Below are 24,147 nucleotides of genomic sequence, written 5' to 3' on the forward strand. Positions count from 1 at the left end.
CTGAAAAAAGGGAAAGGGCTCAAATTATTTCATTCATCACGTACACAAAACACACACACACACACAAACACACACACACACAAACACACACACACACAGCGTCACGGCTGGAAAAAGAGCGGTGTATGGGGACCTCGTGGTAAAAAATAGAGTGGCTTTAACATGAGAGGTGCAGGTGGCCAAAATCACCCTACAGCTGCGCACACACACACATACACACACACACACACACACACACACATACACACACACACACACACGCACACACACACACAGGGTGTTTGTCATATTGTAACACATGATATCAAGCATCTTCAGTTAATTAAAACAATTTTTTCTTTAAGTTTTTTATTCTTATTTGTCTTTTATTTGTAAAGCCCTCTGAGTTGCATTTTAATGCAGTAAAGTTGCTATATATATTTTTTTTTCATGTATGTTATTATTATTATTATTATCACTATATTAATATACTTTATATATTTTATGTTGCCTCACTATTTCAACATGTAATAATAATAATAATAATAATAATAATAATGAGTAAACCAGATGTTGATTTTGCTTTAACTGACCAAATAACGTAGTGATCATAGCGCTCAGTCTTAATCGGGGTGTTAAATATTAAGTCAAACTAATGAGATAATATATCACCATTTCATGTTATTACGTTGAAATAATGAGATACTATGTCAAAATAACAAGATAATAATGTGAAATAATTCAATGTCAAGTTGAATAACTCGAAATGAGATAGTAAGTTAGAATAATGAGATACTACACCAAAATAAGATAATAACTTGAAATAATGAAATAGTAAGTTGAAATAATGAGATACTATGTCAAAATAACATGATAGTACCTCATTATTTAAAGTTGTTTCAAAATAACATGAAATAATGGGATATTAAGTTGAAATAATGAGATACTACATCAAAATAACATGATAGCACCTCATTGTTTAAAGTTATGTCAAAATAACATGATAAGAACTTGAAATAACGAGATAGTAAGTTGAAACAATGAGATACTACATCAAAATAACACGATAGCAGCTCATTGTTTAAAGTTATGTCAGAATAACATGATAACTTGAAATAATGAGATACTATGACAAAATAGCAAGACAATAAAATGAAATGAGGTAGTAAGTTGAAACAATGAGATACTACGTCAAAATAACATGATAAGAACTTGAAATAATGAGATATTACATTTATATTCATAGCTCAAATAATTAAAAAAAACTTAAATAATGAGATAATATGTCAAAATAAGATAATAATTTGAAATCATGAGATAGTACTTGACAATTCCTTCACAACTTGCGGGTCAGGGCTTAAACCGGCTGAATAGAGTGAACGTAATCATTTTACAGAACGTCTCGAACTGTAGTTTGTGTGAAGACTAACATTGAGAATATTTAAACGTGTACACCTGCATTAAACGTCCAGACAATAATTCATTAACCATCACCACGTCAGGAAGTCCGATACTGACGACAGCATGGCTTTCGCACGCCTACCTACAGGTCTCTCTGCGTCTCAGCTGTCGTGGTCACGTTTGTGGCTCAGATACGTGAACACCACGTCCAAGTGAGCAGCTGGCGTTTTCCGACCTCGCGTTCCGGCGTTTATGCAGCTGTAGCGATGATCATATAGAGTCAGAAACTGTGTGTTCAAGGGTGAGATCATTCGCAATGTGTATTTATAGGTCCCTTATTAATAAAGTAAGGAATCAAACACACAGCGTTTCCGGTGTTATATCTATCTCATAGGAAAATAATGGACCGATGGATGGAATGCTGCAGAATTGCAGTACGTCTGTAAGGATTTGTAAAGACGTAAAAATGGATTTGAATATAAATGTAGTATATTTTCGAATTATCGACACGATAAATAAAAGTCCTTTTTTCCTGTGATGTATTTAAATAAACGTACATTTTTGAACGTGTTTTTTTTTTCTTTCTTGTCAGTATTGTAAGTAATGCTAGTTAGGGAAAGTAACATCGTGCATTTTATAACACAGAAACACAGTGATCGCTATTACACTAAAAAGCCGTGAAATTCATTCGTATTACTTTTTTTTATTTTATTTGATCATTTTAAACCGTTTTCGTCTTTGAACCCGAAGCCTCATATGATATTAATCATAGCACAGGATTTTGGAGTTTTTTGTGGTTGTTGCGGCCTAAAAACACTTGGTTTTGCTGTGACTTTTTCAAAACTTGCGTAGTTTTTTGTGCTTTTGTTGTTTTGTTTTCGCCGAAAGCTACTCGAATCAGCGAAACTGCAGTCACACGAAATTCTTTCGCACGGTCATTCACAGTGACGCTTGTCGGTAAACAAGACCTTGTGTTAGCTGTACTCGTGTTCGACGCACGTGAATCGAACAGGGCTTTGGCTGAACACCAAGTCTCGCCCCGAATCGCCTGAAAATCTGCGGCCATTTTGATGAATCACACGCTCCTCCGAATATCGCCAAGTCTCCTTGATTTCGCGTTCGTTCCTGCGAACTGAATAGTACGTGACGCAGCTGCTAAACGGCTTATAATCACATGACCCTGCTTTCAGCTTCTCTTCCCTAGCTGCTTGTGCGTTACAGGATTTACTTTAAGCCTCTGTTATGTGTTTTTAAGCTCTTAATGGCTGAGAGGTCTCTAACCGCCTACTCGCTTGCCTTATTCTGCACCGACGTCCCAGAAGAGTTCGCATCGGTTACTTTTAGCTGCTCCGTGTTCCGGGTTGAAGTGTAAGGATGGTTGTGGAAGAGATTGTCGTGGCTCTGCATGATGTAACGTGCTTCATAAATAAACCTTGTTTACTCGTTGGCTTATCTATGGGTTCGCTAGTGTATCTTGTATGTGTGTGTATGTGTGTGTATATTTGTATCTTGTATACGTAGAGTGTTGTGAAACGAACACAAAATCAAAGTAATCCTCTTACAAACCTCTTTCTCACCTCACCACTTAATTGTTTCAATCCGCTCCGTATTTATTCACGAACACAACGAATGAAACATTTAACCGGATGCAGTGTAATCCGAAACACTCGAAATATTTTTACTAGCTGTGTCGTTTCACAACTGTAGTTACTCTTTGGGAGTCCATGTTGCACACGGTAACGCAACCCAGGCCGGGAATGTTGCAGGAACGCTCTCGCATCGCGCGACACGTTCACGCTCGTTATATTTACTCCTCGGAGACAGGATGCTATTTTGACCAGTCTGTTGCCAGACCACTTCATCATATATCACCGCCCGCTCTGGATATTTCTACCACAGAGGCTTGAAACACAGCTCGGCGTCGAGAGCTTTGAGAAACAGCCCTTGCGAGTCTATCCGAGAGCTTTTGTTTCACTCCTGATTTCCACATTTCTCAGATTTTATGACTTAAGATCTCCTCTGATGGCTTTTTATGCAAGTCAGATTCATAGCATGTGGAACTGTGTGTGTGTGTGTGTGTGTGTGTGTGTGTGTGTGTGATGTTTCATCATGACGAGAATCATTACCTGACCAGAACACAAAGAACTCGTAACTGATACGAGAGAAACGTTAGTATTAAAACGAGCGCTGTTATAGAACACGAATCAACAGCTTCTGGCCAATCAGATTCGAGACTTTAACAGATAGTATAACTATAATTATCTACACTATCTACACTAACAGCAATTTTATGAAAGGATTGACTCGTGCGCATAGCAGTGCCCGATACCAATTAATTCACCTTAGTGAATCCTTCAAAAAGACAGAATTCTTTACAGATGAAATATATCTACTGTTTAGCCCCAAGGCTAAAGGGGACTAAAGGAATGTCCCCATGTCCACGATACTCTGATTCCCCAGAACTGTTTCCTGTCGCCAATCTGTATTTACTCCTTATATTTACTGATCTTTATCTCCTCTTGTTAGTTTATTTCATAAACGACGGCTCTGATAAGCGGTTTAGTAAACGTCTAAACTGGAGCCGCTGGTCCCATATCTACTGCTGAGAAGGAACGGGAGGAGGATGGAGGACTAATCGCTGCGATCTTTGACTGTAATAAGTCTACAGAGGATGGCGATTTCTCACCCGGAAGAAACAGATGCAGGTCGACTCGGGTTATGGCTCGGGTTCTTGCTCTCTCTCGGGGATTCCCTCTGTAGTTACAGTATGTGCCAATCTTGAAAATGCAGTTCGTTGTGTTTCTATCGAGTACTCTTCTGTTAAACGATATCACGACGCACACAGCCATAGAGAGATGACCTAATTTTCTCACAATCACACAAAAAGACCTGAAACTAGCCCCAAAGACGTCTGGCCATTTGAAAGAGAGAAGCGTTTTTCGTTCACCATAGTGTGCACGCATTTGTATTTGCAGTATGCGTGTTTTTTTTTTTTTGGTTTTTTTTTACATCGGCTGGTACGTCCATAATCCGCTCCGATCGAAACCCTTTCCCCTCTCGGAATCGTTGCAAAATATATAACATACGACACTTTTACTCGTCATCGCTTGCGTTCACGGAAATCGATAAGATGCAAGATGCGGAAATTGGTAAGATGTACATTTGTTTTTTTGCCTCAATTTCACGAGTGAACGAGCGTTTAGAGCTAAATAAAATAAAATAAAATAAAAACAATTCATGCTTCTATAGGAAGGTAATCAACTTCAAGGTGGTAACACATGAGGTGTAGTTACGTGATTTGCTTTATGAGGAACATTCAGGGGGAAAAAAGCTACTTCCTGTTATCAGTGTGAAAGTAGCCAGAGAAAGAAGTCAACCTTAAAAAGAGTTCAAATGGAGGATACACAGGAAATGGTGAATAAATTCACCTCTCAAGGGAGATTTGGGCTAAATGTCTTTCCTCCGAACTCCCTGCTATCTCCCTTGTTCGGTGTCTCACGTGCTCGTCGGTCAGTTTACGTTATGCTCTCCAGAAGTCACAGCAGAGAAACATTACTGCTGGAGACAGATGAGGAGAGAGAGACAGACGAGGAGAGACAGAGAGGGAGTCGAACTCTGAGCTGCTGCTTGCTTTCGTCAGAATGAGGGAAATTATGGTGTTTCCATGTACAGGACCAGTGAAGACAGATCCCACATTTCTGACTCGATAAAACTCATTCAGGACAGAATGGTAACAATCTTCTGTACATTTGGTTCACAATTTCAACACATGCCTTCATATCGTGTGTGCTTTTTTTATACACATATATTATATTAATGGCATTATTATGTTAGAAGTTATTTCATATATTTTTTCGACGTTTTTTAAACATTTTTAGAGATAGTTTCGTGGTTTAAACCTTGCAGGACTGAGTGTGTTGAGGTATTTGGTCATCTGGTAAATGTCCTAGAAGACGAGTGCGCTGTGTGGACAGTGTTTACTCTGCGTAGCAATAAGCGACATGGTAACGCTGTACATGAACACTCTGTTAACTGACTTTTACTGAATTATGTAACAGGAACAAACCGTGTAACTAAAATTTGGATTGTATAATACAAAAGGTTCTTGGTGGTTAATTGGCAAGGCCAAATGGTTTCGTGATATTTATCCAGAGCTCAGTTTTAGTAGCATTAATATAAGTCTTAATGACTTGTTTAGCATGGTGTATACACATTCAACCATCTGATGTATGAACAATGCATTTAGGACAGGCAGTGATTTAATATGATACAGTTTAGAGCTGTGATATAAATTAATTCAGTATTGTAACGCTTGAGAAGCACAGCTAGGCCATGCCTTCTTCACTAATAATAACAGGCACAGCTAAGCCACGCCTCCTTCACTAATAATAACAGGCACAGCTAAGCCACGCCTCCTTCACTAATAATAACAGGCACAGCTAAGCCACGCCTCCTTCACTAATAATAACAGGCACAGCTAAGCCACGCCTCCTTCACTAATAATAACAGGCACAGCTAAGCCACGCCTCCTTCACTAATAATAACAGGCACAGCTAAGCCATGCCTCCTTCACTAATAATAACAGGCACAGCTAAGCCATGCCTCCTTCACTAATAATAACAACAGGCACAGCTAAGCCACGCCTCCTTTACTAATAACAACAGGCACAGATCCAATCTATCTACGGATTATTTTGGGCTATTATAGAAATAAAATTGTTAATAAAACAACAGAAGCAAAACTAACCACCTGTGACTAATACGGAGCGGATTGTTAGCAGTTAGCATGTCAGCTAGCTATAATACTGGATTCGCAGGGAACGAGGTCAAGTTTTGTAAGCTTTGGTGTAAAAGCGTAGGTATTTTTTCTGTGTAATGACTTTTTTTCCCGTCATGAAAGTGCTAACCTAACCGATTTATTTTCCATTCATTTATTATTACTCTCACTTTAAAAACGACAGTCAACAAGCCAAATGAGAAAACCGTTCACTTTGTGTTTTTCTAATCAACATGGATTTGTTGGAATAACAGGTTCGATGTTACCTGCTGGTCTGATTAACCTTGGTGTGTGTGTGTGTGTGTGTGTGTGTGTGTGTGTGTGTTTGGGAAAGAACCAGCCGACTGTGTTTAGTATAATTACACGGTTATTACTGTTTACAGGCAAACCTGGAGCCCAATATGCTAATGTGAAGATTAAACAGACATGAATGAATGCTTCACTCTGACTGCACAGAGTAATTAAATAAGTAATTACACATTGGGAAAAAAAAACAAGTGAGGAGAATTAGAAAATGGATAATTTATGAGATTTCCGTTTATGCATCTTAGATTCAGGAAATGTACTGTAGATGTTTCTTATTGACTGAAAGCAACATGAAGGATAATGTATGGTATAATGCATAAAAACTGTGCATTAAACGTCAATATCGGGGGTTAAATCAGGATATTTTTATGCTGTAGCCCAAAAGACCGCCATCATCTTCCTCTCACAAGTTAAGCTGTGATCAGTTCGGTCACGCTTAGACTTTTGATTTACTCAGTTGTCAAATTATGCATGCTATTTATTTTTATTTCCTGAAATCTGTCATATCTGCTTGTACGGTCTTCATACTGAGAATTTATTCTACAGTTCCATCCATATTACGCAGAAGGTTGGGTCAGCATTATCAGTCTGCCACGTTTGAGTTAGCTGGAAGTTTTAGGAACGGTCGCAGTGATGGACGATGGAACATTTCCGCTGACAATATCGCAGCAGGTTTATCAGCAAGACGAGGAAGATACGTGCGTGACATAAACACAGGAAACGGAATCATTTCCCTGTTTGGGACTCGGATACTTAGCAAAATGAGAGCCATCATGTTTTAGCTGAAAACGTGGAATTCAAAGGAACTCTCGGAAGGTAGATATCATCGCTTTAATTTTGGCGAGAGAGAGAGAGAGAGAGAGAAAGACACTGATGTTTGTTCGGTGTATGGGTGTATACGGTCTAGAGGAACATATCTTTACGTTTGATCTAACATGTCGAAGATAATGAGATCTTGTTCTAGTTTGTTTTGCCCATGGCCCCCCCCATGCCACACTAGGTCCTGGTCAATCATTTGTTTGGTTGACGGATGGATGGGTCAGAGGGTCAGAGGTCATTACAGCGAGATGACTCAGGTGTAGCAGAGACAGTGAGACAGCTGCAGGAAGGAGACAGAGCTAAATCAGGATACAGTGAAGACAGATCCAACAAGCTAAAGATCATTTATCTTCAAAACCAAATCCTGGGTCTTAGAAACAAGGGTCTGATGACTGATGTTCCAATATCAGTGCAATTAACAGGTCACTCGTATCAAAATAAACCTGTCTAAAGTCATCTGTCCATGCATTTCAATCATCTTTAACTATTTTCTTCGGAAATTTATTTTTAAATATGCAACTTACACAATCGATTATTTAAAAAAATGTTCTAATTTGCATATTATGCTTACATGGTTGCCAAATGATCCAAGGTTCTACAAATGACAGAATTAGTTTGATTTTATTTCACGCTTGGATCTCAACGAGATGCTTTTCCTGTAATAAACAGCTGTTTTCTAGTATTTAATGAGATGCTTTGTTGTAGTTCTGATATTTTCTATTAGTAACAGGATGCTAATGTTTATTTTTTCCTTTCATGCCAGCAATTTCACACCCAATAGACAGACTTTCACGTACCATTTATCAAATTATAATTTTTTAAAGGGAATTGTGTGACAATGTTGTGTCCATTTTATTTAGAAAATTTCGCCAAAACTTATTAAAAACATCAAAATGGACTTTAGAATTTGATTCACACAATGTCTAATAGTGCAATTATTTTTATTGTGACAAAAAGGTTCATTAACCAAAATAAGGCAGAAAAAAAGCTGTTTTTTTATATCCTGATATTTTGGCAATATTGTTCAACAGCGAATTTTGCCACAGAATCCAACCAGGAATCTGTGATTCATAATCGCTCTATGATTCAGCGATGATGCAACCGCTTCTCTGTTTTGAGAAATACACTGTGATATATGGGTTAATTATCTAGCATGCTTAGTGTTGGTCATATATGTGTTGAGAGGCTGTTGATCCATCACTATAAGTATCGCTCATTGAAAGTGATGATGATCCACTTGGCCACGTCTTTATCTTTTATCCTTAAAAAAAAAGGATATGTGGATCCACTTCTAGACTTCTAACCATCTAGACTGTGACTGTGACTGTGACATGGTATATGTGCTAAATTAAGACTACACTAAAATAGGAGTTCTGGGTCACAGGGCCAGGAATCAGCGAGAATCAGTGGGAATCAGTGGGAACTTGAAATTGCAGACTCTTCCAGGACTCTCACTGGCTTCTTACAGCTTTGTGACAGAATTAATCAAATGGACGGATTTGAAGCTTTAGCCATTTCATCTGCTCTATGCTAGACCTTGTAATGTTGGTTGTCTCCATTCATGTGCCATTCATCAACAACCATAGGTCTGTTTTAAAGGCTTAGATTGTTGAATTGCGTGTGTGTGTTGGGGGGGGCTGGCGTGGCTGCTCGATTCCCACTTCCACCCTGTATGCGTGGCGTTTGCATGTTCTCCACATGCTTCGGGGGTTTCCGGTTTCCTCCCCTGATCCTAAGACATGCGTTGTCCGTAGAGTGTGAATGTGTGTGATTGTGCCCTGCGATGGGTTAACACCCCACGCCGGGTGCTCCCCTCCTTGTGCCCCGAGTCCCCTGGGACAGGCTCCAGGCTCCCCGCGACCCGATGTAAGATACACGGTACAGAAAACGGATTGATGGATTGATGATTGTCGAATGATACCCTGCGGTTCCCAACATGGCTCGTATTTCAGCTTTGAATCGCTTTCTGTCATGTTTCCTCCAACTGGGGTATTAATCCTAATACATAATTCATATTTTCCACTGAAAAGGAAATAATCTTTAGGCCTATATAACGATGCCGGTTAACTCTGTTCGCTGCCACAAGTGTAAAACAATGCAAATGAGGAACGGCTTCATTTCCTCTGGACTGAAACTTGGACCCTAGGAAAGACACAACTGTAATCCGTCTTGCTGCAGTCCTTTTAAAAGGAGTTCAGACCAAGCATCACGGTGAAGATTGAACCAAGCGTGTTGATGGATAGTTCACAAACGTCTTGTCTTGTGGCCTTTATTCCATCTGTAATCACAGCCTCGCATAATCTGTTTTCCTGAACAAGCCAAACCGAAGACCAGACACACACTCCAGGCGTCTCATTTATCAACCGTGCCTACGCATAGATTCGTGCGTAAACTGTTCTACTCATAGGACGTGATTTATAAACTTATTCTTCTTCATGATGATGTGTGTATATTTAGACCTACTCCTGACCACGCGTATGCAGAAACGTCTAGTCTTAGCAAAGTGCCATCACTGGTAAACCGATTATCAGGTACGGGAGTCCATTATCAAATACACCCTGGATGGGATGCCAGTCCACGGCAGGTCAGCATTAACACCTAGTTAAATTTACAGGCAGAACCCAGAGGAAATTTATGTGGACGTGTGATGTATAGAAATTCCACACGAACAGTAAACCAAGCTCAGGATCAGATCAGGGACGCAAAATCTACTGGCGACCTTTAACCTAGTTCGGGCTTGTTAATGAGCTGATTTGTTGAACCAGGTAAATTGGGGATAAAGAGAATGCCAGAATGTTTAGGGCAGAGGTAAGTCAGGATGAGTACACTGTTTTGTTCGGCTAGATAACAGAATGAAAAATGAAGAAAGATTTCATCATGGACCAAACATTGTACAGTATTGAATCTTTCAAATGAGGCAGTTTGTTGCCTGCGAATTCTGTTGGGGTCTCAAAGGCTTGAATCAGATTAGACTTTGAGTATTGAGTGCCAATCTGCTTCATGTAGCATGTCACAGTAGATGTTCCCAAACTAGGTTCCTCGGTATTTCTTCATCATTTCTATTTATACATTTGTTACACATTTATCCAAAGCAGGGGTGTCCAGTATTATCTGGAAAGGGCTGGTGTGAATGCAGGTTTTCATTCCAACCAAGCAGGAGCCACACTTGAGTGTATTGAAAGCCAAGCTCAATTGATTAAACAGCTGGAATCAGGAGTGGCTCCTGCTTGATTGGAATGAAAACCTGCACCCACACCAGTCCTTTGCGGATACGATTGGACACCCTGATCTTAACTCGGTTGAGGAATATAGAAAAGTCTTGCTTGATGGCCTTGGCATTGGGTTGAAGTCTTAACCTTTGAACGCTGAGCCACCACTGGCATTACCTGCTATTTTTTGACTTGTCCTACAAAGGGTTAAAAAAAATGAATATACTAATACTGCTAATACTGACATATTGCTCCCAGTAATTTCACCAGGGTTTTTGTAGATTCCTTCTTTTCTGATTACCGTAGTTGCAAATGCACCAAAAAGAACCTCAAATGGACATTTATTTCTCGACCATCCAACCAAAGAGGAGAAAATAAACACAAGATTACTGTATGGCCTGAGTTGACAATATATCAAAGTATGATGTATCCCACATAATCACCCAGTAATGAATTACTCCGTGTTTCTATCTCCAGAACCCAGACTCCCTGGACTCATTCATCCAGAGCTCTCTCTCTGCTCTCTACCCTCCATTTGAGGCCACAGCTCCTGCCATCCTCAGCCAACTATTACATGTCATTGATGGTCGTTATGGCGGCGATTCCCTTCAGTGCCTAATTGACTTCCTGATCCCAGCCAGGCGAGTCCTGGAGAGGGTGCGCCAGGCGGCTTGTGTGAGTGTTGAACAGAATGAAAAGACGCAGCCCAATTGAAATAGTGGCGTCTGAACACAATCATGATAATAAGAAAGAATATAATTAAATGAGTAGGATTGTTACTCTTAATACAATTTACTTAGTCAATGCTGCTATAGAAAATGAATCAGCACCTTCTGACCAATCATAATTGAGAATTGTTGCAACAAAAAGTGTTGTGGTATAATGTAACGCAAGTATAATGCATGTATATTTCGGGCTCTCTTTCTGAACATGCTTTCCTTAGAGAAGCAGAACATGATCTGTCTTTGCACATTCATCAACTATTTGTGTAGACCTCTGTTAGACCTTGGGAGCAGAGATCAGAAAGATACCTCTGACATCAAGAGCATTCCTTCATACTCTTAGTGTAAAGATCTATTTCTCAAGCTTACATCAGCAATTATTCTTACCGTCTAATACTTCTTGCTACCAGAGTAAAGATTTACTGGAGATAGCCGGCCAGTATATGTCAAAAACTGATGAAAAGCTTGAGGTATGTTCTAAACTGCTTGGTGGTGTTGGTGGTGGAGATTTTATAAATCCTTATAAATTTAAAAAAAAAAAAAAGGTTAAAAGCTTGACCTGTCTTATCCACACCTCCAAGAAGAGGTGTTCTTGCTCACTGAATGACACCCTGGAGGGTTTTTTCCCATCCATATTCCAACAAATCCTTCTTCTTGTGCTACGATTAGCTAATAGTCCTTACTTATTAAATTTCATATTTCTTAGGTTCATCCAAAGGTCTACCGTTTCTACAGTCCCGTAAACAGCTTCTCAAATATCTAGCAAAACTAGTCTTGCCCTGTCTCATTTTTTCGTTTACATAGAGTTAGAAATAAATAAAGTATTCTTATATGTTCCAGGGATGACAAACATGTTATTATACTTTAACATCATCAGAAAAGTTATCTTAAAGATGTCTCTTTCTTTTTGCCAGGTGCCATATTCAGACTTGGTGTTCCATTGTTCGGGCTGGCCTCTGTGCCTGTATGACCACATTGTAATCCATCTCGCTCCCATCAACCCACTGCTGCTCTCGTTTGAAGACTTTTACCTACAGGTGGTGCCGTTTGAGAAGCAAGCGGCCCGTATCGTGGTTCGGAGCCTGTTGGAAGAGGATCAGCATGATTTGGAGGAAACTCCAGTGCCAGAGAACTCATTTAGCCATATTTTCTCCCAGGACTGGCTAAAAGAACTCAACGTAGGCAGGCATGGAAGGCTGCTCAGTCACTGTGTGCTGGCTACTGAGCAGTGCATAGTGAAGGTACCTTGGGATCAGGTGGCCTACCCAGAGTTTGAGGATCAGCCACAACACATGGATTCTTCTGGTACTTATAATCAAAAGGAGTCTTCGAAAGGACCTTCCTGGCAGGGTTATTCGGTTGAGACCAGGATCTTTCCTGCGAAGGATGGTATTGCAGTGTCTTTGTGCTTGGTAGACAGCTCCAGACAGAGTGAGATGAATCAAGCCATGCCTGAGATGAAGCCACTTGGCTGGGTGTCTCCTAATACCTGGGACAGTCGCAGTAAAGGATGTTTTGTGGATGAGTATGCAAATGATGTGGATCTTATCAAAGGAAAGGTTGATTTAGGAGACTCTCAGACATGCGCTCAACCTAAAACTTGTCTGCTAAGGACGCATAGGGTCGCGCCTCCTATTGGCCACGATCATACTGCCCATGATCGTCCCACCTGTGGACGTACTGTAAGGTTTGCAGAGCAGCCTTGCACTCCTTGCCTGAGGAGGAAGCATGGACAGGGGACCAAGAACCAAGAATGCCGATACAAGGAGTATTGCAGGGAAGAACAATGTTCTGTTAGAGTTGAAAAGAGGCAAAAAGAACCAATTCTCTCTGAGAGAACAGCGAGGATGGAGCATCTCCACAGACCAGTTCAGAAACAGTTTCCACAGATTCAGTCTATAAATAATAATTTCAATGAAAATCATAGAAAAGTTCCTGATAATTTTCAGGGTATCTTTGCAGACTTGACAGAACTGAACGAAGGAACCATCACCTGTATCACCCCGACTGTGGTTGAAACAGAATCAGAGAAGTGTCACACTGTTGTCCAAGGATATCCCAGTGAGGGAAAAACAGATGGCAAAACAGAAATGATCCCAAAGTTACATGTACCTCAGGGAAAAAAGACCACTACTTGTGGACTTGTTTCTCCAAAGTTAAACAGACGAAAGCCTCCTATGAAAGGTAAGTACAATTCAAGGTTCTTTAAGGGTTTTCTCCTGTTTTTATTTTAGACATATTTTAAATATTTTAATATTTGTCAAACTAGGCATTTATCACATATTAAAGTGCATAACTTTTCATGTTGTCAAGCTAGCGTATGTACAGTATACTCCTTTTACATATTTTCTCTAGAAGAAGCTCAAGACCATAAAAATCTTCCCCTTCTTGCTAAGGGACTTTGCACAAATAAAATGGTATCCTCATTACACTGCACTGATCTAAAAAAGCCTGGAATGACATCACCATTCCCAGCTCTATCGAAACCAGAGACCAGCCTCCTGCAAGCAGGACTTTCGTGCCTTACAGGTAAGACTGAAAAATCAAGCAAATTAAATCAAAATGAATTTTCAACAAAAGGTTAGAGAACAAAAAATCGATCAGACTTTCAAGCATTTGTACTGGTTGTCATCAAGTCTGTGTTAATGTTTGACAAGTTCTTAGTCTGTCCCTATCTTTACTGTCCCAAGCTGATGACCATAACTTTTCTATACAATGTCTATAAGTCCATGTCTCCTCCTCAGGTGGCAGAGATCGCTCAAACAGAGTAGTAGTGGAGGTCTATGGTGATCACCAGCACTGGGGGTCTCCTCTGCTGTCCATCTCAGCACTCTCTAATCTTCTGCTTTATTTCCACACCATCATTAGGTATGGAATGTTCCTCACAGGCTTAACTCCATTGCTTGGTTTGGTATGCTGACCCATATCAAGTTGATACTTTATGGCAACCATGTTAGGACCATCATTATACAATAGTACTTCATGATAACTATGATACTACCATAGATTTGTATGGTACTTCAATGGTTCTATGGTACCTGATAGCAGTCATGGGTGCTAGGATTAGCTAAAGGTTTTAGTAAATGTATCAACTATGACATAGTCACGGTTATGCTATGGAACTTCCTGCCAACTATGATACTACCATAATTTTACTATGGGACTTCATGGTAACAATGATACTACCGTGGTTACACTATGGTACTTCATAGTAACCATGATACTACCATGGTTGTATAATGGTACTTCACACTAACTATGCTACTACCATAGTTTTATTATGGTACTTCATACTAATATGACATTATGAAGGTTTTATTATGGTACTTCAAGGCAACCATGCTAATACAATGCCTTTGCATTGGTACTTTTTATGAAACAATGGCATTACCAAGGTTTTACTATGGAACTTCATGGCAACCATGATAGTACTATAGTTGTAGTTTGGCACTTTATGGTAGTTCTGACAGTCCTGTGGTTTGACTAAGGTACTTCATGGTAACAATGATGCTATCATTGTTTTACTGTGGTAGTTGATGCCATAACGGGTTCAATATGATATTTCACAGTAATCATAATACTGCAAAGTATAATTTAACCTTTAATAAATCTAATCTACACAATCTGTATTTCCACACAGGAAGGAGGAAAAAGAGTTTGGAATGACGATTGTGTACGACAGCCGCAAGATACCGCCACACCCAGAATTCTTTGAAGCTCTGCAGATGGTGCAAGTGGGTGCTTGACTATTCCAGATATAAGTAAATCACTGGTGTGGTGTTAGCACTAAACAGCTCACTTTAGCAAGCTTGCACTATGGGCCATGAGTATAGAAGCAAGCAAGTGAATTTATTTTTACAAATATAGTCAATGTGCCACCAACCACCATAACACAACATTATTTGAATAAAAAAAAAAAATAATAATAATAATAAAAAAGAACAGCACGCAAAAATGGTTTGCCAGATTGTTCAGTTGATTCATAACTCTCATTACTCTTACTGTAATGATCCAGGATTATACAAAAACCAAACATACACTTTGTTTATTAAAGTTTTTAATAATTTGCAATGAAGCCTTTACTTAAAGCATCTGGATAGGAGAACCAGGTGTTCAGGCAATAAAACAATTGAGTTTGTTAATTATTAATATTAATTACTGCCTGTTATCGTTTGAGATTCAGTGATCATGTGGGGTTGTTTTTTTTTTTTGTGTGATTGTTTTTGTTGTTTCCTAATTTTTGGACTGTGGTTTATATGGGGATATATGGGGAATTGTGTCCCAAACACCATGCTTGAGGGCTTTCAGCTAGTCTCATTCTCCTTTCCAGCTCCCAATACAATCTGTATTAAATGACATATTTTAGGTGACTGTTTCAGAGAATAATCTCCATCGCCTTTGGTGTTTTTCTTTGAATTATTTAGGAGCTGGATCCAAAAGCTATCCACTCTGTACTACTGTTGATCAGTAAGGAGAAAAGTTACCGCCCCGGGACATACCCTGGAGACATGGTTTGGCGCTTTTGCATTGCTGGGTCACGATAATATTAAAATATATGATCGTATCCTCATATATAAAAGTATTCTCATTTATTATACATCGAGATAATAAAGGCACGGCACGCTAAGTTATAAATCCATCTCGTTTTTAATGTAGGAGGTTGTGACATCCCTCAAAGGCCTTCACAGATATATAGAGTACAGCCAGCTGAGCCCGACCTTGGAAGGCACTTTTCTTTACAGTCACAGAAACTGGCTGCACCTCCATCAAGTTTGTTTCATTAAGAGTATTATAAATCGCAAGATGTGAATTTCTCATAACTACTTGTTATTATAAAATTGTGCAAGCTATAAATTATGTTGTTTGATTTACAGGAACTGTATCCATTTGTGCTGGCTCTGATGGAAGCAACAAATTTGCTTCTAGAAGCCATAAGGAAGTTAGAAGTTGTCCATAAAAGAGACACTGTTCAGGTATAGTGCAAATCACACATCGGTGTCTTTATGTGGATTTCCGTTACTGTTACCACCGCGAAGTCAATTATTTCCTTATAGCGGTGCATCCCAAAGTGTTCGATTCCTTTTATACCACTCAGTATACCTCTATTGTCTCAGAGGGAACCTTCTGCTGCTGTAGGGAGCGTTATGTTTTTGTGTCCTGACCAATTATTATTTCCATGTTAAAAGGATGTACAGCAGTGCATTAATGACCAAAGAGATCTAATGAAGGATGTCCTTGAAGACACCCAATTGGTTACCTTACAAAGGGAAGGCAGAGCCTTGTTGGCCAGGTTGAGATCAGAGAGCGATGTAGGAGCAGCACACTACGAGGCGAGCTGGTAATGCTGAAACGCTAATCGGTTAAACCTTATCTAAGGAACCCATTCTAATGTGTTAACCCAAACAGGGATAACCTAGTAAACAAAGCATGTCAAAATGATTCTCTCATGCTTGAACATAATAGCATGGTCTCATGTACATGTTCTTGTCATTTCAAAATAAAATCACTGAAAGTATTCATATTCTAGTAAATAAATATACAGATACAGAATATTGAAATGATGAAGAGTGAAAAATCTACGATATTCTCTTCCAGTAAGGTCATGGACACTGTGGAATCCCTTTACAATGAGGTAGAGGAGCACGTCCATGTGCTGGTGAGAAGGTCCAACATGTCATTCCAACACCTTGGCTTCTTGCTACATCTCAGGAAGATGGAGTCAAGATTTCTGGAGGTATCTAATCACAAATCTAGCAGGCTAACATTCCAGGAATTTGTCTAATTTTCATTTGCCTTGGTGCTACTGTTACATCAAGTAGTTTTGTTTCTGGACTTTTGCTGATGATATACGTCCAAACACCAATACCAATTTTGAACTGGACTCCTACTGTGTAAATTTCAAAATGGGAAAATTCTTGAATGGTTCTTAAATGGCATTTTAAGGAATACAAAGACTAGGAAAGGTGTGTGAGATAAGCTTGACCTGGGATAAAGGAGTAAGTTTAGAACCTGTGTTGGCTTTCTCCAGATAAAGGACTGGTTTGATGTTGAGGGAGAGAGACGAATACTTGAGGCTGAATCTGCAGAGGAACCATGCAGGAGCTTTGAAGAGATTCTCCAATGCTTAAGCACTGTCCTCGCTGAAGCTAATGTAATCATTCATTTCTCTCTCTCAGTCAAGCTCAATTATATAAAATAAAACAAAACAAAGCCATGAAATCATAATATTTTTCTCCCCACTGTAGTTCACGTGAATTTGTGTTCTACGTGTTTTACAGGAACATAAGCTTCAGGCAATGATGTTACTAAATGAAGCAGAAAGCATCCAGGGACCAAACTATCCTGAGTCAGAAGTGTTCCACATAATGATATCTACATTCAAATCCAACTTGTCTGAACTCTTATCTCAAGCAGAGCAGTACTGTGATGAGATGGACACTATGCTAAATTTGTGCCACTTCTGTGAGAGGGTAAGTTTCCCTTTTTTTCCCAGCAAACCCATGTCTTTTCTTTGGAGTTCCAGCAAATCAACTTCCCAGTGAGCACAAAGTTTTTTTTGCAAATGTTGGTGGGACACTTAGATGTTTACAGGGTGAAACTATTGTGGTCATATGACGTCATCAGACTTACAATAAAGACCAAGAAAAGATGCAAGATTGGGGACAAATCAAGGTGAACCAAGACAGATAGGAAATAGACAAGTATCATAATGTCTCCTTACAGGCCAGTTTAATGGATGTCCATGAACTTCTCTGGTTAGTAGGTGCTCATTGTGGTTGTTGTCATACAATTTAATCAGTGTATGTCCTTCTCACATTGACAGGCAACTGAGGTGGCTGTAGATTGCTCTCAGCAGTTGGAGCAAGAAAGACTGCAGTGCATGAATCATCAAGAGAAATGGGTTGCTCTTCAGGGATGCCATGAAAAGCTTAGCCAGTTTTCCCCAGAACTCTTCCAGGAGGCAAAGACCCAGGCCTGCTTTCTGCATAACCCCTGGGGGCTGAAGGTGTGGAACATGACTTGGCTAAGGTGTCAGGAGGTCAGTCAGCAGCTGGAGGACACCCTGCAGGAGTTGGAGCAAGACCAAAGTCCTTCAGTACCTGTATCTTTACAGTATGAATGGCATGGTAATGCAGGACAGGAGAGCACTGATGGAGGGCCAATGCTTCCACAGCCTGGCACACAGCAGAAGCCACTTGAATGCCCAGATGTCAAGGCCAGGCAGAACCGTGACAGCATCTATGGCACGGTGACCTGCTTCAACATCAGTTTCAGGCAATCCCGTAAAGGACGTAAAGGGTCCAAAATGACTCCAGTTGCAGATACTGACCAGACCTCACCCAGAAAAACAACTCATGACCACATCCAGACAACAGTTGCAGGCTCAGACACAGTTGGTTGCCAGTGGTTCAATTGGCACCACAACTCAAATAAATACACTAAGGAGGACTCTTCTTTAGCCTCCAGTTCCTCCAAGATTCAGATCCTACCATCTACCTTCACTGAATCTAAAGCTTCACCACCCATCTGCTCCAATTCCCAAATCTCAGGACCTACCTGCTCTGGAACTCAGACCTCGGTGCTGCAAAACCCGGTACCACTTTCTGATAGCTTCTGTTTGGAAACTTTGGGCTGTGAGGCAAGGCACTCTGAAAATACCTCCCACTCTGAAGAGACTGCTAGTTGGAGGAATGACGCAGCAAACACCCTGTCAAATCCTGGCATGGAAAGCAACACTATGTAAGATACCACAATAATATTATGATGTCATTGCATATTAATTGCAAGAGATTATAGTAAATAAATAGATCTACATTGGAAGTAATCTCAAGTTTAAGATGAAGGTCCAATTTCTTCATTTATGGTTAAATAAAACCAATTCAATTACAAAGCAAAGAATTTATATTATCTAAAGTTATATCACTAGCTTGCCTTACTTGTAATCCTTTCCTTTTCCTACTTCTTTTGCTCTTTCTTTTCCACAAACACAGATCCACACCCACAAGTTATACTCTTCCACCTGTGATCACATTTCTGCCTTACCTCCAAGAGCATATCTTCTGAAATAACAGTTTCTCCAACAGGAAGCTGCGATGTATCCTGGAGGAATTGTTACTGACAGAGCTGGAGTATGTAAGATCTCTGGGTTACATCCTGACTCATTACCTCCCCCTGCTGGCACGGCCAGACGTGCCTCCAGACCTGAGAGGCCAACGTGGAAGGATCTTTGGGAACCTAGAGAAACTATATGACTTCCATCGCCATTACTTCCTGCAGGAGCTTGAGGCTTGCCGGGCAGAACCACTTCGGGTGGGTCGCTGCTTCCTCAGACATGTGAGTTCCTCAGACTTGGTGCTAATGTTTTGTCATATTGTATCATATTCCTTTTCTACGATGATCATAGTGAAAACGAATGATTTGCATCTTTGTTGTTCTTGTGTCATTATGATGAACCTTTTTTGGGTGCAGAGAGAGAATTTGGGGCTGTATGCTCTCTACAGCAAGAACAAGCCTCTGTCAGATGCGCTGATCCAACAGCATAAGTTCTTCAAGGTGAGGAATATCAATAACAAAAAATCTTCAATGTAGCCATTGTAAAATTGTACTTATAGACCAGAAAACTCTCTCTAACAGCTTAATGTTCATTGATTTTTAACTCAGAGCACTTTTTTTGGTAATATTTCATAGACATTCCTATACCGGTGAATAAAACATCAGATCAGAGAAGAAAAGAAAAAAAAACAGCCAAATCCAACAAATCCAAGATAATATGATCCAAGATAATATGATGTATGCTAGATTTACTAATGAATATAATTCCAAACAGACTTACTTAGTTCTTCAGATGCACCTGAGAACATGAATAGTTTAGTGATAATGTTACCTGTAAATTCAGACAGCTCTGGCTTCTCCGATAGCATTCAGACATTTTAGACTAGGCAGGTCTTTTGGGGGTGTGGCTTTCAAGGGAACACTGCAGAACAGAGCTGAGTATCTTCTAATAACTAAGGTGAAGTTACTCTGGCTGAACCACACAATATGAATGAGAGAGTGGACATTCAAATTAGTTTTTTCATTAACGCAGTGTAAGCAGCTGGAGCTGGGAGACAGCATGGATCTATCTTCCTACCTGCTGAAGCCAGTACAGAGGATCAGTAAGTACAGTCTGCTGCTGCAGGAGATGATGGAGGAATGTGGAGCAGCAAATAACGCAGAGCACCTGGAGATCCAGGGTGCTGCCGAGGTGGTCCAATTCCAGCTACGCCATGGAAATGACCTGCTCACCATGGACGCCATCCAGGACTGCGACGTGAGTAAGATAAGTGGAAGTGACGCTGTTGAGGAAACGACTGTTTCCACAACTCTGGATCTGAAGGCTACCTTTTTTTGCTTGTCTTCAGGTGAACTTGCAGGAACAAGGCCAGTTAATTCGGCAAGATGAGCTCTATGTGATGTTTCGCAAGAAGCGTGCATTGCGGCGAGTGTTTCTGTTCCAGGACCTTATTCTCTTCACCAAGACAAAGAAAACGCACCGTGGAGATGATGTGTATGTCTACAAACAGTCTTTCAAGGTACGTTTCTTGATTAATATCGAACATAAAAATGTAGTCCATCGTCATAATACAACCCTAAAAAATATACACCATAATACAATTCCAAAACAGTTGGGACGCTGTGTAAAAATGTTAAAAACAGAATGCAAGGATTTGCGAATCTCATAAAGCCATGTTATTCACGACAGAACGTAGAAAACATATCAAATGTTTAAACTGAGGAAATGTACCATTTGAAGAAAAAAATAAGGTCATTTTGAATTTGATGGCCGCAACACGTCTCAAAAAAGTTGGGACGGGGACGACAAAAGCCTGGAAAAGTAAGTGTTACTAACAAGAAACAGCTGGAGGAACATTTTGCAACTAATTCAGTTAATTGGCAACTGATCAGTAAGATGACTGGGCATAAAAAAGTATCTTTTTTTCCATTGCATTGTCTTTATTTACATTTTACACAGCATCCCAACTTTTTTGGAATTGGGGCTGTATATATATTAACGCTGTGTAAGCAGCTGGAGCTGTTATGAATCTACTCATCATTAATTATTATGTAAAATAACTGGTTCATAATTGGTGTAACTTACGAATGTATCTACTGCGTGTTTGTGTATTTCATTTCGTTCTACCCGTCATTCATCGATTTGAAACGCAGACTTGTGACATTGGACTAACCCAGAACTGTGGACAAACTGGCTTGTGCTTTGAGATCTGGTTCAGAAGACGAAGAGCCCAGGACACGTATACGCTTCAGGCAGAGAGACAGGACATGAAAGAGGCGTGGACTGCAGACCTGGAGCGCATTCTGTGGGAACAGGCCCTGAAGAACAGAGGTGAGATACAAAGAGAGAGAGAGAGAGAGAGAGAGACAGAGAGATTTCCTGTAAAGCAGACACGTCACTTACACAGTGCTTTAATGTTGGTTAGTACTTCATGAACTGTCATTTAATTTTCAATGAATGGATTTTGTTTTGCAGAGTTGCGGAGACAGGAGCAGGTGTTTATGGGAATGGGTAGTAAACCTTTCATGAAGATTCAACCTAGCGAAGCAGCCGTCCATGACCGAACCATCACCTGCTTCCTGCAAGAAGGAGGTATCGCTCCATAAGATGTTTATGATCAAATAAATATAGGTTCGTTTTTTTGTTTTGTTTTTTTAGTGTGGACTTCCAGTAATCTATGGAAATATATATATTTTTAAATGAAGGTTCCCATCTTGACAGCTGCTCAATTTGGTGCCACTTCTCATAGGTGGAGGCAGAAATGGACCAAAAAGCTGGAAGTTTTATAGATGATGATATAACAATATATTACAGGACTCTTCCTGCTAACTGTTTAGAAGAAAGGCACTTTCTTCTAGAAAATATATTTCAAGAAAATGTTTTGAGTGAGATAGACCTCCATTACATCCATGCATTCTTGTACTTGGTAATTCTGTAAACATTTTTCTTGCTAAACTATTATAATTATACACTTCAGAACATCAGGGACAAATTCATACATTTCAAATAAAATTTTACAAATAAAATTGAACTGAATTGAGTTTGGCTACAAGTTATAATCTATTCCTTTGCAATTCCGTTTTCCCAACTAGTTTGGTTTTTATTTATTTATTTTTTTAATATTATTTTTTATACAGAGCTCGAAGGATTAAAATCGCCAGATCTCACCGCACCCAGACTTCAGAGTGAAACACAGCTCCCAAGGCCAGAATCGATCGGCTCAACTTCAGGCAGCCAATCGTCTTCCTCCTCTGGACGAGGATCTTTGTCCCCTAGCGGTTTCCGTGAAAACCAGGCGCATGAAAACAGCCACGGAGCTCAGATACCTCGGATCAGCCATCAGAACAATAGACATGGTACGTGCCCCCCCACACCCATTTTCACATACAAAACTTTACTTTTTATTTTCAACTATTACAAGTCAACTATAGCAATTTTGCTACTGGAACATACACTATACAACAGTTAGGGTTGCTCTGCATTCTAACAGTTTTACATTCCCGAATAATAATGTAATGCCTGACTACAAGAAATGATTCGTAATCTGCAAGGACAACGCAGCACATCTGAATTTAAAATAAGCCAAAGAGTGATTCATTATTTCTCCCCCCCTGTTTCTTCTTCCGAAGTGAGCACAGAGTCTCCTGGTCGATTCGGATCACGCGAGGGTGGTACCTCGGGTTCCTGCAGTGCTACAGGAGGGAGGTTTACGGCGCCTGCTGGTACCCAGCTGCAGCACACGTTACCTGCTCTATCCAGGAAACAAGGCCTCAGTAGCACCGCACATAAAATACATGCCTCATATTTTACAGAAGGTTAGAGAACGGGATTTGCTCATTGCTTACCAATGCTGGTATGTGTCTTTTTTTTTTTTTTTTTTTTAAACAAACTATATTACATACAACTTCCATATAGGATGCCTGTTCCAGTAATTCACTTCTTCACTAGGAACCAAAAACCACCAAATCTTTCTAAATAAACATTCTGCTTATGCCTATTCGTTTATTTTGGCACCAAAATCTCATGTCTGTGTAGCCTTTGAGACACAACCATAGCTGTATAAACTATAAAAATAAGTAAATAAATAAATAATCCTCCAAAGCCTAAATGGATATGATGTTATAACAGAGCACTACAAAATAATTGGTATCCTTTTTTAAAAAAAAATATTGACATTATTAGACGAAATAAAAATCTCACACAATAATTCAAATCAAACAGGAGAGATGAGTTACCTTTCCTTTTTATTATATTTTCTTTTTTGCAAAAATCTTGGCACCCGTAAGGAAATTATATATAGTAAATATATATTGTAATGCTTGAAAAAGCTATATTTCTATATAAAACTATATATATTATTTCTAATTTAGTCTCAGTTCTTCCGAAGTCTGTTGTTGTCTTAAAACATATCCTGTTCCCGTGGGGAATTTATATGATGTTGCGGGCATGTAAAATCTAATCTAATCGTCATACATTGTACATCACCACAGAGACAAGCAAAAATCTAATAAAAGTTGAAAGGGTTATTGAAGTTTACACAAGAAATTAGTGGGAAACAGTTTCACACCACAAAAGCATTCAATAAAGGATAGTCCATCTTCTAATATCATATTTAATGCTGGGAAAGGTGTTCATGGAACGAATATTGCATGGATAAATGAGATGAATGGAGGTATTGGTTGGAAGTTTTTCTAAAGACAGCCTTTATACCTGAAAGTAACACTTATTTTACAATGCAGCAACTATTTTTTAAACATTTTTTTATTATATGTTTAAAAATAAACTTTTTAAACTGTACATTGCCCTTGTATAGCATTTTTTCTGCATCTATATAATTTAATAGATGTGCTGAAGAATATCACGTTTATTTACTCAATACATG

General features: G+C 39.5%; 1 protein-coding gene across 1 annotated transcript; it reads left to right on the forward strand.

The window, feature by feature from the left end:
* The first annotated feature begins 4,812 nt into the window (after positions 1–4,812).
* Positions 4,813–24,134, forward strand: si:dkey-65j6.2 (pleckstrin homology domain-containing family G member 4B). Its single transcript, XM_053643595.1, has 22 exons — positions 4,813–5,110; positions 10,968–11,165; positions 12,127–13,396; positions 13,568–13,741; positions 13,957–14,080; positions 14,853–14,946; positions 15,637–15,723; positions 15,869–15,982; positions 16,087–16,185; positions 16,399–16,550; positions 16,808–16,946; positions 17,241–17,363; positions 17,491–17,682; positions 18,036–18,952; positions 19,297–19,546; positions 19,682–19,765; positions 20,298–20,522; positions 20,614–20,784; positions 21,419–21,596; positions 21,741–21,857; positions 22,403–22,621; positions 22,895–24,134. The coding sequence occupies exons 1-22, from the start codon at positions 5,045–5,047 to the stop codon at positions 23,083–23,085; spliced, it is 5,184 nt and encodes a 1,727-aa protein (XP_053499570.1). The 5' UTR covers positions 4,813–5,044; the 3' UTR covers positions 23,086–24,134.
* The last annotated feature ends 13 nt before the right edge of the window (positions 24,135–24,147 follow it).

The sequence above is a fragment of the Ictalurus furcatus genome, chromosome 15 (genome assembly GCF_023375685.1).
Source record: "Ictalurus furcatus strain D&B chromosome 15, Billie_1.0, whole genome shotgun sequence".
NCBI classification, from domain to species: Eukaryota; Metazoa; Chordata; class Actinopteri; order Siluriformes; family Ictaluridae; genus Ictalurus; species Ictalurus furcatus.